The following is a 15,615-nucleotide window of genomic DNA, read 5'->3' on the forward strand; positions in this document are numbered from 1 at the left end:
GTTATATAGACTGCGATTTGTTACAATCTCCTTTGACGTGGCCACTGTGGTAGACAGGGGGCAGCATTAGACAGTGTGAAGGTTGTAACAAAAAAAAAAATCATCTACCAGGAGTAGTTAAGACAAGATTTGTGTCAACCTGCTCTTGAGTTAATTTTTTTTCCTTGTTCCAAATACTTTTTTTTAACACTTTGCTGTCATATGGTCTCATCAAATTCCCCTAATTGCTCCATATTTTTCACGTGTCACGAGACAGCTGAGTGTCTTGATGCATATTGTAGCTGTGTATTTTCAGGTGGGCACGCCGGCTGTTTGGTTGTTTTCTTTCTGTGGTCGGATCAAATTGTCCCTTCTCTGCCAGATGTCTTTCACTGTCTGTCTCCGCTCCACTCGCTTGCCACCCCTCACCTTCACTCTCTCTGTGGTGGGCGTTAGTTTGTTGTTTCTCTGCTGCTGCTTTAACCTCTGACTGCAGCTTCTTCATTACTAGTGTTTATGCCTCTCCTTTCCTCCCTTTTTCCCCTTTATTCATCGGCCGGCCAGCCGGTCAGTCAAATCCCTGTAGTCTGGCTGGTCAAACATAGATATTACACTCTGTAATAACACTGGCCACCCGCTTTGACCCCAGCCTGCTATCTTGGCCATAGCTTCTCTTCATAAGGATAGACACCGAGCTGTGTGATGTGGGATTTACAAGAGAATGGACTGTGCCACTCATTTATCATTGTTCTTTTAGTGTTTTTTTTCTGCTTGTTTGTACTGTAAATTGCTTTGTTCTGAGAGGCCCAGCACAAATTCTGAGATTGATAACTTAGATAAAATATTTACTCTTTTCAATAAAGAAAATTGTATTTGGATGTAATTACACCAGTGCACACAGATAGCAACAAGTACATACAGTATTTTCATAAGCAAAGGGCACTAATATGGAGTCCAAGCAGCCAGGCAAAGTTAACTACTAAAATTATTACAGTTTTGCAAAATCGGTCTTCCCCAGTCTACCTTTGTAGTTTGTAGCATTCTTTTAAGTTTCCACGTCTGTGAGCAGCAGTCCTGAATGCGTTCACGGATCCATCTCTCCTCAGTGCATTTTACAAAGACTGGATTTGTCTTGTGTACGGAAGGATCTCTGCTCCACAATAGCTAGTTTTTTCAGCGTCGGTGTCCTGCCCCGCAGGGCTGAACGGCAGAATTCTGTCGAACAAATGCACTAAAGCCCACCATCATCACCGGCACTCGGACGCTGATGAGGCTTTGATCAGCTTCGACTGGCGCACATCAGGCTGGCGTTGGGGCTTTAAAGCAGCAACCCGCTGGAGGGTAATAACGCGGCACTCGGTGGGGACAGGCGCTGCCGGCCGCTTACAGTTTAAAACCAACAAATGTTAACAGGTGATGCAGATACAGCGACTGCGCATGAATGGAAGAAGAGAAATACTGTTCATTTCAGAGCGTGGGGTTGTTGTTGCTGGGAATTAGCTGTGGCATCTGAGGAATGCTGTTAACACTGGCTATCTCCCTTTTCTTTCTTTTTCTTGTCTTCCATCCTTTTCACTTGTGCCCTTCTCCATTCTGTGCCTCTATACTAAATTTTCCCTGAGCTTCTTAATTGAGAAGCTGTGAGTATTTACAGTTGACAATGTATTGATGCATTTAAAATAAACTTTGCTAATCTTAATTATGCAAAAGCAGTCTTTTGATTTTTATTTATTTATTTTTCTAAACAAATTGGTATATAAATATATGAAATATCTAGTTTGTATTCAGAGCTATATTGGTCTTTTTTTTAAATGACTTTGGGTGTTTTCAGTGCATATACACATAACTAAGTCCAACTATCCTTTTTTTTATTTCTTCTCAGGTGAAGAGAAACGTTTCAGACTTGACCAACATCCCTGTCCGGTATCAGCAGTGGGAGGGATGGCCTGCATCAGCATCTGATGATTCTGTAAGAAACTTAAACAAGGTTTTATACAAGATTTATACTCAACACAATCTCACTTTGCACTATAAATACATCCATCCATGTTCGTCTTAATCCTTTTGTTTGATCCAACACTGTAAACTTAATCGTTTAAAAACTTAACTCAAATAATTCACACATTTTTAGTAAATATCACAGTGGAAACTGTTCCACACCCTGCAAAGTCCTGTCAGAAACGTTCTGTCAGGAGCTGGAGAGTAAGATGTTGAAGCTAATTAAGATGTCAAAGACTGTTCCCATCCTGTGTCCTCTATCTGTGGACATTAAAGCTCACATCATTGAGTCCCACTGACCTCTCCGTCCTATGGTTGCTCTTCCCAGCCATTCAGTCAAGCTGATCAGAGGCCGCCCTCATACAGAACCTTGAGGAACCTCTGACCTCTTTTGTCTCCCTCCTTCTTTGACAGCATATGTGTTCCCATGCTGATTGTTTGAGATGGTTTATCATGCCACATAGAGAAGCTGCTGGGCACACATTCTTGTGTTAACCTCAAGCTAATGTTTTTCTTTTAGCAACTCATGTTTGGTTTGGGTATTGGTGTTGACTTTTTTTTTTAATCCATACATTGTCACATTTGTCCTGTGTCAGAAATGACTGTAATACTTGGGCACAATTGTCATTAATATAAAGTGATTTTTAAAAAAAAATAATATAATATAGTTATTATGAATACAGTTTATTTTATCTGTTGCCTGTTATTGATTGCATAAACTTCATCTTTTACTGTTATATAAGCATAACAGTAAAAACAAATACACAAGACCATTAATGTACATAAATGGGCTGAAGAAAAAAGCATAATGCAACTGTTCTCAGAAAACTGTTTGCTTAATTTTTGTCAATGTAGCAAATTGTAAAGGCAGTAACAAACTATACTATCTGCTATATGAACCATTGTTCATATTGTCTTAATTGAAATGCATTTATGTGATCAGTAAACAGCTTGCAACAGAAATACAAATGCAATTAATAACCCATATTGAAGAGATGACCATTCATTTAAAGTAAATTTGCTCCTGTTTTATTGTGTCAAAAACATACTTTTCCTTAATTTGCTTTTAAGCTAAGCAAGGATAAAATTCTAATTTGGCTTTCTAAATTTACCTTTTGTACACAATTGTAGGAAAAAAGATGCTTAGACCACGTAGAGTATGAGTTTGTCTATTTTTAGACATGTCAGTCAAGATTATATACTTATTGTGCAAAATAGAACAAAAAACAATAAAATCTGTCTATTAAGCTTTATTATTCTCTATTTATATTAAATTATTCACAGAATTCTAGAATAATTGTGCCATTTTGTAAATTTAGCTGTTTTTTTTTTGTGATCGGCACACTTTAGCTCATACCTGTTGATATATTGGCCAAAGATCCTGAATAAATTTGGACTCTCTGTGTCAACAAAGACCCAGTCCCAGGCTAACGCACATCTGCAGTGTCTAGTTTTTCCCCCTGTATGAGAAGATATTAAAAAGCATTGAGAAGAGAGTGACAGAAGTGTAATAATGGCCTCTGCACTAGCCATAGCCCTCTTATTGAAACGTCTGAAGGTATTAACAGAGAAAGCCCGGGGCTTGGCTGGCCTAGCAGGCGGGTGGGACTGGGAAACCAATGTTGGTGTCTAGCTCATTAGCCCAGTCTCATCTCTTGGGGTTTGGGCCAATAAACATGGCAGCCACAGACCTCAGATTACTTTTAGCTCTACACACTATCCCACTTAGAGTTAAAATCAATGGTTGTTTAACTGTGCCTTGCCATCAGATATGTAATAATATTGAGATAACCTGAGCATTTATGTTATTGTTTGTGCACGATTGCAAATGTGTCTCTTATTGCAGGCTCTGCTTCTTGCACCGTGTATATGATCCCAATACTTTCAGCTGTCTGTGGCAGCAGTTTTTAAAAACTTGGCATTGACAAATGAGTTTAAAAAATCAGAATATTGAACAATTTGTTAATCTAGCTTGCTTGTTTGTTTCAGGTATTTGCTTATTGGTTTGTGTTGGTTCTACTGACAACATTTAACTTGTTTACAGTTCAACTCCATCTTAACTTTACTGCAACAGAATTTAATGAATGAAGAAATGTTACATCAGTTTCAGTTAGGGCTGGGCGATATGACCTCAAATTCATTTCACAGTATAAATTGGATCCCTTCACGGTAAGGGTATATATCGCGGTAGAAAATTATCATAAAAAGCAAAGACAATGTAAATTTTAGAGCATTTATTTTGCAGAAAACTGTAATCATAATCAAAGCCAGTATTTTTGCTGTAGTGTAAATGAACATAACAGAAGTACAGAAGAAAGTTTTGTATATATATATTGTAAAACTGTTTCAACAACAAACAAAAACATTTTTCAAATTTTCAACAATATCAAAATAAAGTGGATGTTATAACCAGTACTTCAAGTAAAATTAGTCATTTAGACACAAAAAAATCAGTGTTGTCTAAAATGTTATAGTGTGACAGGACCTTAAGGGGCTTAAGGTGCACATGGTCCTGTCACAAAACAGTTTCAGATAACAGAAATTTAAGTGTGGTGAAGCCAAATAAATGTAATATCTGCCTTCCATACTGGTCCTGTCACAAAACAGTTTCAGATAACAGAAATGTAAGTGTGGTGAAGCCAAATAAATGTAATATCTGCCTTCCATACAATGAGCTTCTGCCTGCTGAACTTATCAGCTGCTGCTCTGCTGCACTCTCATCTTCATCATCTTCATCATCAGAGCAGAAGCTGACTTTAGGCTACATTAGCAAGATGGATTTATGACTGAACGAATGTCCACATCTTTTTTTATATCATCTTTGTTGGTAACAATACATAAAAAACAAGTTTTTTTTCTCCAACAACTTGGGTGTGAAAAAACTACGGTTGTTAAAGCTTTGCTCTGCACGACGTGCAGCGGGAGGGAGGGAGGAAATTATCCCGCATCACGATGTAACTTTTCTATAGCAGCAGGGGGGGATTTTGAGGATTTATTCTCTCTATTAGCATTTTAAAACACTATAATTTCTTCATTATATTTCAAACTCCTCCTGCTCAGTTGTCTCTGCACTCGCAGCCCTGTTGACACAGGTGTGATGACGTAACTGACGATGGTAAATGGTAAATGGTACTGAACTTATAGAGCGCTTTTCAAATCCCTCCGGACCCCCAAAGCGCTTTACACTAACAGACATTCACCCATTCACACTCACATTCACACACTGATGATGGCAAACTACACTGTAGCCACAGCTGCCCTGGGGCACACTGACAGAGGTGGGGCTGCCATGTATCGGCGCCACCAGACCCTCTGACCACCATCAGTAGGCAAGGTGGGTGAAGAGTCTTGCCCAAGGACACAACGACTGAGACGGCTGGACGGGGGATCGAACCAGTGACCTTCTGGTTCCAGGACGACTCCCCTAACCACTCCGCCACAGCCGCCCCGATAGGAAGGTAGAGGGTTAAATTTCTACCGTAGGCCAACTTCATACCGTTTATGCCGTCTACCGCATATACCGCGCAGCCCTAGTTTCAGCCATATTAAAAGGGTTTTTACAAAAAAATAAAATTTGTCAAAATGTAGTAAAAGTGTGTAACTATATTAAAAGCCTTTCCAGTACAAAGTGAAAACTGTGACGTGGTCATTGTGCGTGTCTCTGTAGATACAAAAAACAAAACAATACAGTATTTCAGTCAGCTTGCTCATAGTCTTGAGTTTTTCCTGACATGTATCTGTTGTTAAAGAAGGCTTCTAAAGTTGGTGCAATGTTAGATCAGATTGGTCAAAAACTCTAATTAAAAGTAAGTAGTTTGTTAGAAATCTTCACGTTTTATGAGGACTGGTAGGTGTAGTGTCACCCCTCTTGACTTTGTCCACTAAATGTGTTTCATTGTTTGGTCTCCTTTGAATAATAATGCAGGATTGAAACTGGACCAGGATGGATAATGCTCAACTGGCATTGAACAAAAGATTGGTTATAGAGTTTACTCCTATTTTGTGGCTTGTTTAGAGCAGCAGGGTTGTCTTTCTTAACTTGCTGCCTGAATTTGCAAAAATACCTCACATATCTATGGCAGTAACCCAAAACTCATGCAACTCCATGACTTGCAGCTATCACTTGTCAACAAGCAATTTTTTTCCCTCTTTTTACTTTTTAATTACCATTACAACATTCCCTCGTCTGTGAATTCCTGAAGAAAGTTTATAATATATTCTAGTGTAGCCAAATTGGGGATCATGGGAAGACGCGTACTGTCCTTGTGTGAATGTTTGTTTTAGCATTTGTTTTCATTTTCTTTGGGTTTACTGCATCACAACAGTCTTGATCGCAGTGGAAAAAGTTCCCAGTCAGAAGAAAGTCTTTTGGACTTTGCAATAGTTAAAACTTGATGGAGTTCATTTTACTCCAAGTAGATTAAAGTAAATACTCTGGCATTATTTGCAAATACCATGATGTAGCTCTGCCTTCAAATTCCTCTTGATTCTTGAGGCTTTGGCAAAGCTGTGCCGAACAGCGCTGGGGATGATGACAGAGGTCTGTGCAACAGCTGATTTGAGAGGCCAACGGGACAGTAACATCCTTGGAAATAAACTGACGGAGCCTCTTCTCTTGTCTCCTCTAAGTCCTGCTTCGTTTGCCCAATCATTTCAGCCTGGAGAGTTTCCAATGGGCTTCATCTCATTGGAGCTGCTTTGATTGGCAGTGCTTCCTCCACACCTGTTGTAGTGATTGACAGCCAGTAGGACATCCTTATTGCATCGCTCATCCACAGCCCCCCTCCCACCCCCCAGTCTGTAATTGCTGACATTTATGCAGTGTTTCATGGTGTTTGCTAATGTATTAATGCTGAGGAGCCTCTTAGGTGCCTTGTCTTGTAGGGCACCACCTCCCCTCCATTTCCCAGCTGGCATTAAAGGAATCCTTCTTTACCAGATACGGGTCTGTGGAACCAGGGGTTTATTGAGAAGGGCCTGGTGGTTTCCATGGTAACAGGGCTCTGCGTTAAGCTCAGACAGAGCCCGCTCCTTTACACAACTGGTCGTCTTCAGGTGACATTCAGAGCTGAAGTAGCCCATCTGAATCATTTGCTCTCTCTTACAATTTGAGTTTTTGTGAAGATGCCGTGTGAGTATTTGTATCTTAAACACATTTTTTTACCCCGCTCTCCCCAACCACCAGCACCTCAATGCATAAAAAGATGTTGATGAATTATAAATCTCAGTGTTTTCTGTAGTTCTTCTATCAAACACAAAGTAAACTGAAACAACTGTTAAGATTCAGGTTCAACACGCTGACCTTTTTTTGGATTCTTGTTTTCCCATCTACTGTGCCCATCCACTGACATTAGATTAAAAAAATTATCTCGTGATCATGCCAAAAATTACCCTGCGCTGATTAGTTGTGACATTAGACTTTATTTGAGAAACATATATTTTAACTGTAAAATAAAGACTGTAAAAATACTGTAGGCTGGTTAGTTTTTATAATTTTTAAACTAAAAGTTTAAAACTATATTTTAACATGGACAGAGCCATTTTATTTACACGCAAAGCATTCTGGGTAAATGGTGACGTGGATAGGTCCTCAATGTGAGGCTGCTAGTGAGCTATATCCACCCTGAAGGTTAATCTTGGACAATATCTGACGATTGTCTCTTTTAATGAAACCAGAGAGCGTTGACAGAGAGGTGAAGGTAGAAATGACTCAGTCTGTAACTGAAAATATAGATGGAGGACAACAGAGCTGCTTCATGGAAGAAGAACCTCAGCTTAGCCTGTTAGACTTTGTGCTAGCGCCGGCGCTATATTGACTTATATGTATTAGCTTGGTGCTAGCGCGACAAACTAACAAGATAAACTGAGGTCCTCCATCCATATTTTCAGTTGCAGGCTGAGTCATTTTTGTGTTCCCCTCTCTGTCATGTGGATGGAGGACCTCAGTGACGAGAGGAGAATGTGTAGCGCTGAGCTAATACATATATATGGTGATAGCGTCGGGGCTGACATCAAAGACTAACAGGCTAAGCTGAGGTTCTTCTTCCATGAAGCAGCTCTGTTGTCCTCCATCTATATTTTCAGTTGCAGGCTGAGTCATTTCTACCTTCTCCTCTCTTGTCAACGCTCTCTGGTTTCATTAAAAGAGTCGATCATCAGATATTGTCCAGGTTTAACCTTCAGGGTGGATATAGCTCGCTAGCAGCCTCACACCAAGGACCTATCCACGTCATCATTTACCCAGAATGCTTTTTGTGTAAATAAAATGGCTCCGTCCGTGTAATTTATTTTTAAACTTTTAGTTTAAAAATTATAAAAACTAAACACCCTCCAGTATTTTTACAGTCTTTATTTTACAGTTGAAATATATGTTTATTAAATAAAGTCTAATGTTACAACTAATCATGGATCCCTTTAAACTTAAAAGAAATTGCAAGAGAAAGTGTTGTTGGATACATTAGTTTTTTTTTAGGAAACTAAGAATAATAAAAATAATAATTTTCTTGATCACTGAGAAGTGATGGAATAAGGTTGCAGGAGAAGAGGTGGGCTAATATAAATGTTTACTTCTGCCCACTCTTTTGAGCGTATGAAAATTGTATATTTGTAATGTTTGTGTTACCTTCTGTTCAATAAAACGATTTTGTTAGACTGTCATCTTTCACACACTTCTACATGTTGTGGAGAACAGTTTCAGTCAGATGTTTACATACCATAGTTTTGGTTCGAGCACCTGAATGAGCTGCTCAGTCGAAGCCTGCTTTGTTTCCCGCTACCGCGTCTGAGAGCAAATCTTTGCAAACAAAAGCTGCCATGGCCTCTGTTTTCTTTACGTTCTGCTGACAATCATCTGATAATTTTAGTGATTCCTTTGTGTCTTTTGATTTGCACCAGACAAATTATTGTCGGGAGCTAACCTTAGCACTGAACGTCAACCGGCTGTAAACCTACGGCAAGCCAGGAGTAACACACAACAAGGAAATGTGCAGCTTCATCGCACACAGCACCCATGGTGAAAAATCGATCTCATGACTTATGAATCGAGTTCCCCAAATTTGAACAAAAATAGATCCAAATTGATTTAATCGATTTTTTTTTTTAAAACCCAGCCCTAGTGGCCATGTGTTATTATTATGGTCATGAGATAATTTTTTTTATCCATTGTCATTGGACGGGCTCCGTATCTATCAGAACTTATGGCAAATACGAGGAAAAAATTGTTTCTCACCAAAGTCATTTCCTTTTCCCCCACTTTACGACCTCATCCCCGTCCTTTTCTTTCACCGTTCTTCCTTTGCTCCATAACTAACCTGGTTTAGACAGCAAGGTGGTTTACTGTGGTTGTGGTTGCCTTCAGTGCAGCTGTCAGTGGTAATTATCTCACACTCACAGCCAGACTTCTAATCCAAACACTGCCTACTCTAGAAAAGACAAAATGAAACACAGAGAGAATGGAGGGAGGGGGAAAAAACGAAAAGTAGAGAAGGAAAAAAGAAGGGTTGAAGGGGGAGAAAGGAGAGGAGGGTAAGAGAAAATTCTTTCCCTGTATCAGCCCTTGAATACTCAATGCAAGTGTTAATTAAAAGAATCCAAAAAAAGAGGAGCCAGTTTCTTTTGTGTGGAGATGTTGGAGAGGGTCATTTTACCCTCACCCCTCCCTCATGCCCTGCGGCGCTTCAAGCTTGTTTCCACATTTTACCACTGAGCTGCCAAGCTGCACTTGTGTACCTCAACATTGATAGAAGCCATCAGGTCAAAGAGAGAGAAAAGGACTGAAAGGGACTTAACTCATTTTTCTCTCTTCCTGCACTCCTCCTTGCATCAGTGTCAGCCCAAACCCTTCAGGCTGTATTTGAGAGAGAAAGTGATCAACTTTATTTATACACTTATTAGGTCCTTAGACAAGAACCTCTCATTGTGAATGGTGAGTATAAAAGGGTTTACAGGGATCCACTCTGTACTGGTTGTTGAAATTATCATGTTTGATTGCCACTCGATTAGAAGGAAAAAAAAACTTGGGGCTACTCATTCACATCCTTCAGACTTAGACCTTGTATGGTTTTTCTTTGGCTCTGCACCTACAGCCATCTGTGCTAATTTAACTCCAAGACCTGGCACACATCATCTCCTCATTGGACATAGCTTTTCTTTTTCCCATTACAGGGGACAAATCATGATAAATCCACTTTTTTTTTTTTTTTTTTTTTTGTTGTTGTTGTTGTTGTTGTTGTTGTTGTTGTTGTATACTTGGCATCTCTAGGAGTCTAGAAAATTAGAATTTAGTTTCTCCTGGTGCTGCGTAGATATCTTTAGATTCTGTTTGGGTCATATTTTTCAACCCGTTCAATTTTCTCTATTTTCTGTGACGTTTTCTGAACTATTGCGTCAAATTATTTTAGATAAAACTTCTAAAAAAGTTTTGGAGTTATCAACTACAATTTTGTCGTCTTCATTCGCCTCTGGCTCTTGGTCAGACTCTGGCTCCAACATGTGAGGCTGGATGGACAAGTCTTCTGTTGTTGACATCTTTGAATTCATTTGTAAAAAAATATTTCTGCACCGCTATAGTGGTAAACCCCTCTATTGAACCAGAATGAACCGCAAGACAAAAGAGACAGCATCAAAATGAGTTGATCTGAGACACACACCTCTGAAAAGGGTTGAAAGAGCGTCTTGAGTTACAATAAAGAGGAATTCAGACAAAAGCATTGCAGTTCCTTTTTATAGGGACCCCAGCTGAATGATTTAAAGGCACAGTGTGTAGGATTTGTTGTTTTCAGCGACATCTAGTGGTTGAGTGGTTGAATCATCCTCCCTGCTCCTCCCCCCACCTCCGCTTCCAAACGCAAAGGAGTTGCTATGGTGTCTCTCAGGTGTCCAAAACCTTTGATAATTCCAACCGCGATGTCTCAAGTCTCGTGATGTTTTAAGTGGTAAGATTATGAGCTTTAATAAGTAAAATTATCCCAGCTACAATGACAAACAACAAATTTTACATTTATAGTATTTCAACTAAAACCGTTTTTGACGCCGCCACCGCAGTTTGTCCTTCTTGAGCCTTCGTAGACAAGATGGCGGCTGCCTGTGTGGCGACCCGCGACCATGGAGATATAAACAGCTTTTTATAAGATAAAAATAATAAAACACGGTCTTTGTTTGCAATGATTAGACATGTTTTTTTATTATTGTCATTAGTGATTATCTCAATTTCGGCTAAAAGAATTGACAAAATCCTACACACTGTGCCTTTAAAAGTGAAAAAGAAGAATTTTAAAGTATATGTCTCATTTAAATGTAGCATAAGATGTAAGTCCTCACATCTACAGTGTAAAAGGAAGCCATTATGGCTTACAGTAAAGATAATCATGTTTTTCATTTGGGTTACATGAGCAAAGACAAGAGGAGTTTTGAGCTTAGATTCTCTTGAGGCACTCAGCTGTCCTGTCTTTGACTGATGCATGATTGTAATTGGAAGAAAATCTTTGCTGTTAAAGTTTGTTTTCTCTTTTATTTGCATCTTGCTTTACTTGGAGCACATTTAGTTCCTACAATGGGGAAAATGTGAAAAAGTGTTGCAAAGAAAGCCGACGTATGTCTTCAGTGATGATGTCATTCTTTTTTTTTCCGTAGATTTATATTGCAAGGCGGTAGGGTTAGTGTGCTTAAGACAACACAGATGAGGATTACTCATCAAGATATTATTCTTTCTCAAATTGCCGTGGGAGAAACTTTCTCATTAAGTCTTTCTTTTATTTTAAGGGGCGTGTATAAAATTGAAACACAGGAGTCAATATTAGAAGCGTTTTCTCCAATGGACTATGTGAAGGCTTCAATAAATGGTTGTTCAACTCTAAAGGATTGTTGTTTTATAATGTTCTCACTTTAGCAGGAAATTTTATATGTAAGCAATCAAGGACTTAGAAAAATCTGTATCATTCAGCAGGGATTTCTACAGTATACAGTATGTTAAAATAAAGTAAAACACAAAAAATGAAAAAATATACTCCTATTAATACATATAAACTTCATAATAAGCAAAGGTATATTCTTCGAAAAAACAGATGCAAAATAAAGTTCTACCTCCAAATGAATTTAAATTATAGTTGGCCAAGAAATATATGAATAAATAAAATCCAACTAGAAATGCAAACATTATTAAAAAAAGAAAAAAACCTAAAAATTAACATGCATCACTTATGTGTTGTAATTTATTCCATAGCACTTTGATGCATAAGATAAACGATAACAATTTAGCCACCGCGCTTTTACAGAAAGGGATACAGTATGTCAATCATGCCTCTTGCTTGTGGAATGGGAATAATGATAATCAATTATAATGAAAGAATTATGAAAATGAATATTATTTTGTACCTCAAGCGTCCTATTTGGTACTTATTCACATAAACTTAGTTGTTAGACCCCTTGTGTGTGGATGGGGCTAAATACGGGGAGTTGTTGACAGTACTTACAAAGGATCTTTGTGGTCTATGAATTCATTGTAGATGAGAAGGATAAATGCTAGCCCAAATGAAACTACAGTAAGAAAATTGGGGATAAATTAAACTATTGTACAAAGTTTATTGGGTACTGGCTTCAAAATGGAGTTTAATCTTTTCTTTATAATTCCGAAAGATTTTGAGACCTTGCAAACAATTTCGCAATGATTCTTAAAACAAAACTTCTCATCAGTGTTTTTGGCTAATCCAGTGTACTAACAGTTTGTGGCAAAGATCTCAAAGATTTGATATTAGTATGAAGTCAAATTAGTGCTTTGATTTGTAACTCTGCTCATAATAGCTAAATACTGTTTAACCAATGTAAAAAGTGTAGAAGGTATCAGCTGTTTGTTTTTTATTGACATGAGACAAACAGCAGAACATCCTATTCTGTGTTGCATTCAAGGTCTGCTGCCTACATGGTTCAGTCCTGTTGTAGAAGGTGAGACCAACATGAAGAAGTGGTCTGTTTTATAGAGATGCTCTGTTCAGTCCACGCAGCTCTTTTCAGATTCAATTGGCGTTGCGTGTAATCGTGTCTCGATTCAAGCATGTCCAGCTGCTCTTTGTGTGTCTCGGCACCTGACAATAGAGCAGATCACAGGACCTCTGCAGGGGACAAGCAGCTTCTCTGCTTCTTATCACACCCGGCTTCTCCTCTGTTTAGAAGTGCACTCTCCCAGAAAAGTCTTTGCATCTGGGCTTTTTGATGGGATCTTAACAATTAGTCAGTCACTGAATATATTGTTGCATTATTGTCGAGCAGGAAGACATGAATACAGGAACAAAAGGATACATCAGGAAAAAACCCTGGCATTTAACTATATTATTTTATTGTTTCGAGTTACAAGAGTGTCTTTCTACATCCTGAGACAGCCTTCTCATGTGTTGTTGATATCCCTGGAGGCCGAACCAGGAGACTCTGGCTGTAATGAGTCCCTAGTGAACGCAGACATTCTCAGTGCTTGCTTTGGATCTGGGAGCTCATTAGTCAGGTGCTCCTTCACTGCAGGTATAAACCACCTCACCGATGGCATTGTATTTCCTCCTCATTGGGGAAAAAAGCACACTTTCTCTTTTAAAGTCATAAAATGTATTGTTATTCAAGTTATGCTTTAATGGGTCAACACTAAAGAGATATTTTGAGAGGGCATTAGATGTAAATATAAGCCTGAATTTGTTCTCAGGTCTGATTTGCTCTCATTAGACTTAAAGGGCCAATATTATGCATTTCTCAGGCATACATTTAAATACTATACCATAATAAAGTATCTATGTCACCTTTAGCTGTTATTAAAATGCTGTTTTTATGTTTAAATAGAAAATAAACTTACAACTCAGTGCGGGGGGGTCCCCTCATGTGCGGCACGCGCTATGATGCAGTTTACTTGGCATCTGAAAATACATTTCCTCAAAGGTATTTTGAATCTGAAAAGAGCTTCACTGAGTGAGAAGTAGTGTCAAGTGCAGCAGACAGTTTTAAGTTTCACTTTGCTCTGTTACTGCCGAGAGCCTGCAGGAGTCATGGGCGGGGGGTGGGGGGTGGGGAGGTGTGCTCCGTGATGAGGAAGCTTTGCTTAAATACACATCCCAGAGGCGTTTCTGGTACCAAAATACATTTCTGGTCCCCACCTCTCATTCTGCTCCTCATCATGGCTTCCTAAAAAACCGCTGCAGGATTTTTCAGACATGCATGAATGAGTCAAAGCAAGGCTTTGGGCATGTTTCTTATTAGAGTATAACATTATAACATGATATAAAACTCAAAAAAGTTGATTTTACATGATATTGCCCCTTTAAAAATCACTCCCTGGTTATTTTAACTTTGCTTTTACTTTTTTCCTATTTTTAGATGACACTAGCTCTCTCCGGGATCAGCTATCCATGCCATCATCTCATTGTTTGTCGAAGATCCTCACCAGCCAATGCCCAGGAACCCACAGAGGAGGTATATATAGGTGTATAAATACAAACCTAATCCTCAGAGCTGTTGATTACTTTACCTTTGGGCAGTTTCTGTATACCAGCATACGAGTTCTGTGTGTTTACAGTGTGCAGATGTCCATATGATCAGCGACAGTGAGGGGGAGGAATACGAGGATGCTACAGAATTTGGGGTGGATGATTCAGAGATGTTTGGAATGAGCTCTTCAAGTTGTCGAAAATCACCTATGAGTACGTATAATCAGCTCGTTCAAAAAGTCTAACCATATTAGAGTTGGCAAACATTCATAAAACATGAGCATGAGATTAATTGTGTTCCTCCTCTTGCAGTGCCAGAGAATAGTGAGAATGAAGCGGATGCCTTACTTCACTTTACTGCCGAATTTTCTTCAAGGTAGACTTGACTAGAATGTAACATTCTGTTGAACTATTTACCTAAATAATAACATGCAATTTGTGTTTTTATTTAAGGTATGGAGAGACCCACCCGATGTATTTCATTGGTTCTTTGGAGGCAGCATCTCAAGAGGCCTTTTACGGCAAAGCCAGAGATGTAAGTAAAATGTTGGACACTTGTAATGTGCTGAAGTCATAGCTATAAGATCATATATTTCTGTTGCTTTTTTAAATTTTAGCTTTTAATTTTGACTGTGAGAAATGACACACACTGACTTTGACCTGTCAGTTAGTGCTGTTGTCATTCCTGCTTCATGTAGTCCTGTCCCTGGTTTATTGAGCCGTTTTCTTAGCTTAAGAAAACATGGAGAAGGAATACAAACTGAACAGGATATTATTCATTTTAGATCTGTCAAGGGAGGCGCTGTATTACTCATGTATTATTTTTTGTTATTGAGCTGGTGGGAATAAAAACAAAAGATCATTATTTTTATTATTATAACTAATGTCTGCACACAGCTAACTTTGTATTTTCAAAAGAGAATTTTGTCAGTTTTGTTTTTTCAGTCAAAAATGCAAAAAAACTTCAGGAATAATGTAATAAAGTTGACTATCTTTTTACTGTTATGCTGTTTTACTGACAACCCTTTATGTCACTAAAAACAATATAACAGTAAAAAGATAGTTTTAATATTCAAGAATATAATTACCTTTTTGTTTTCAGTGAGGGACAAGCTTAGGGAAATACTACTACTACTACTAATACTAATACTACTACTACTACTACTAATACTAATACTAC

The 15,615-nt window shown here is 38.6% G+C and overlaps 1 protein-coding gene across 1 annotated transcript in view; it reads left to right on the forward strand.

Annotated features, from left to right (window-relative positions):
- The window catches only part of faf1 (Fas (TNFRSF6) associated factor 1), a 57,166-nt gene that overhangs the window by 16,649 nt on the left and 24,902 nt on the right, over positions 1 to 15,615 (forward strand). Inside the window, exons 8-12 of the mRNA XM_014028771.1 lie at positions 1,862 to 1,948; positions 14,326 to 14,421; positions 14,525 to 14,648; positions 14,748 to 14,811; positions 14,889 to 14,970. Coding sequence (XP_013884225.1) covers positions 1,862 to 1,948; positions 14,326 to 14,421; positions 14,525 to 14,648; positions 14,748 to 14,811; positions 14,889 to 14,970 — 453 coding nt within the window. The remainder of the gene's footprint in view (positions 1 to 1,861; positions 1,949 to 14,325; positions 14,422 to 14,524; positions 14,649 to 14,747; positions 14,812 to 14,888; positions 14,971 to 15,615) is intronic.

The sequence above is a fragment of the Austrofundulus limnaeus genome, unplaced genomic scaffold (genome assembly GCF_001266775.1).
Source record: "Austrofundulus limnaeus strain Quisiro unplaced genomic scaffold, Austrofundulus_limnaeus-1.0 Scaffold804, whole genome shotgun sequence".
Lineage (NCBI taxonomy): Eukaryota > Metazoa > Chordata > Actinopteri > Cyprinodontiformes > Rivulidae > Austrofundulus > Austrofundulus limnaeus.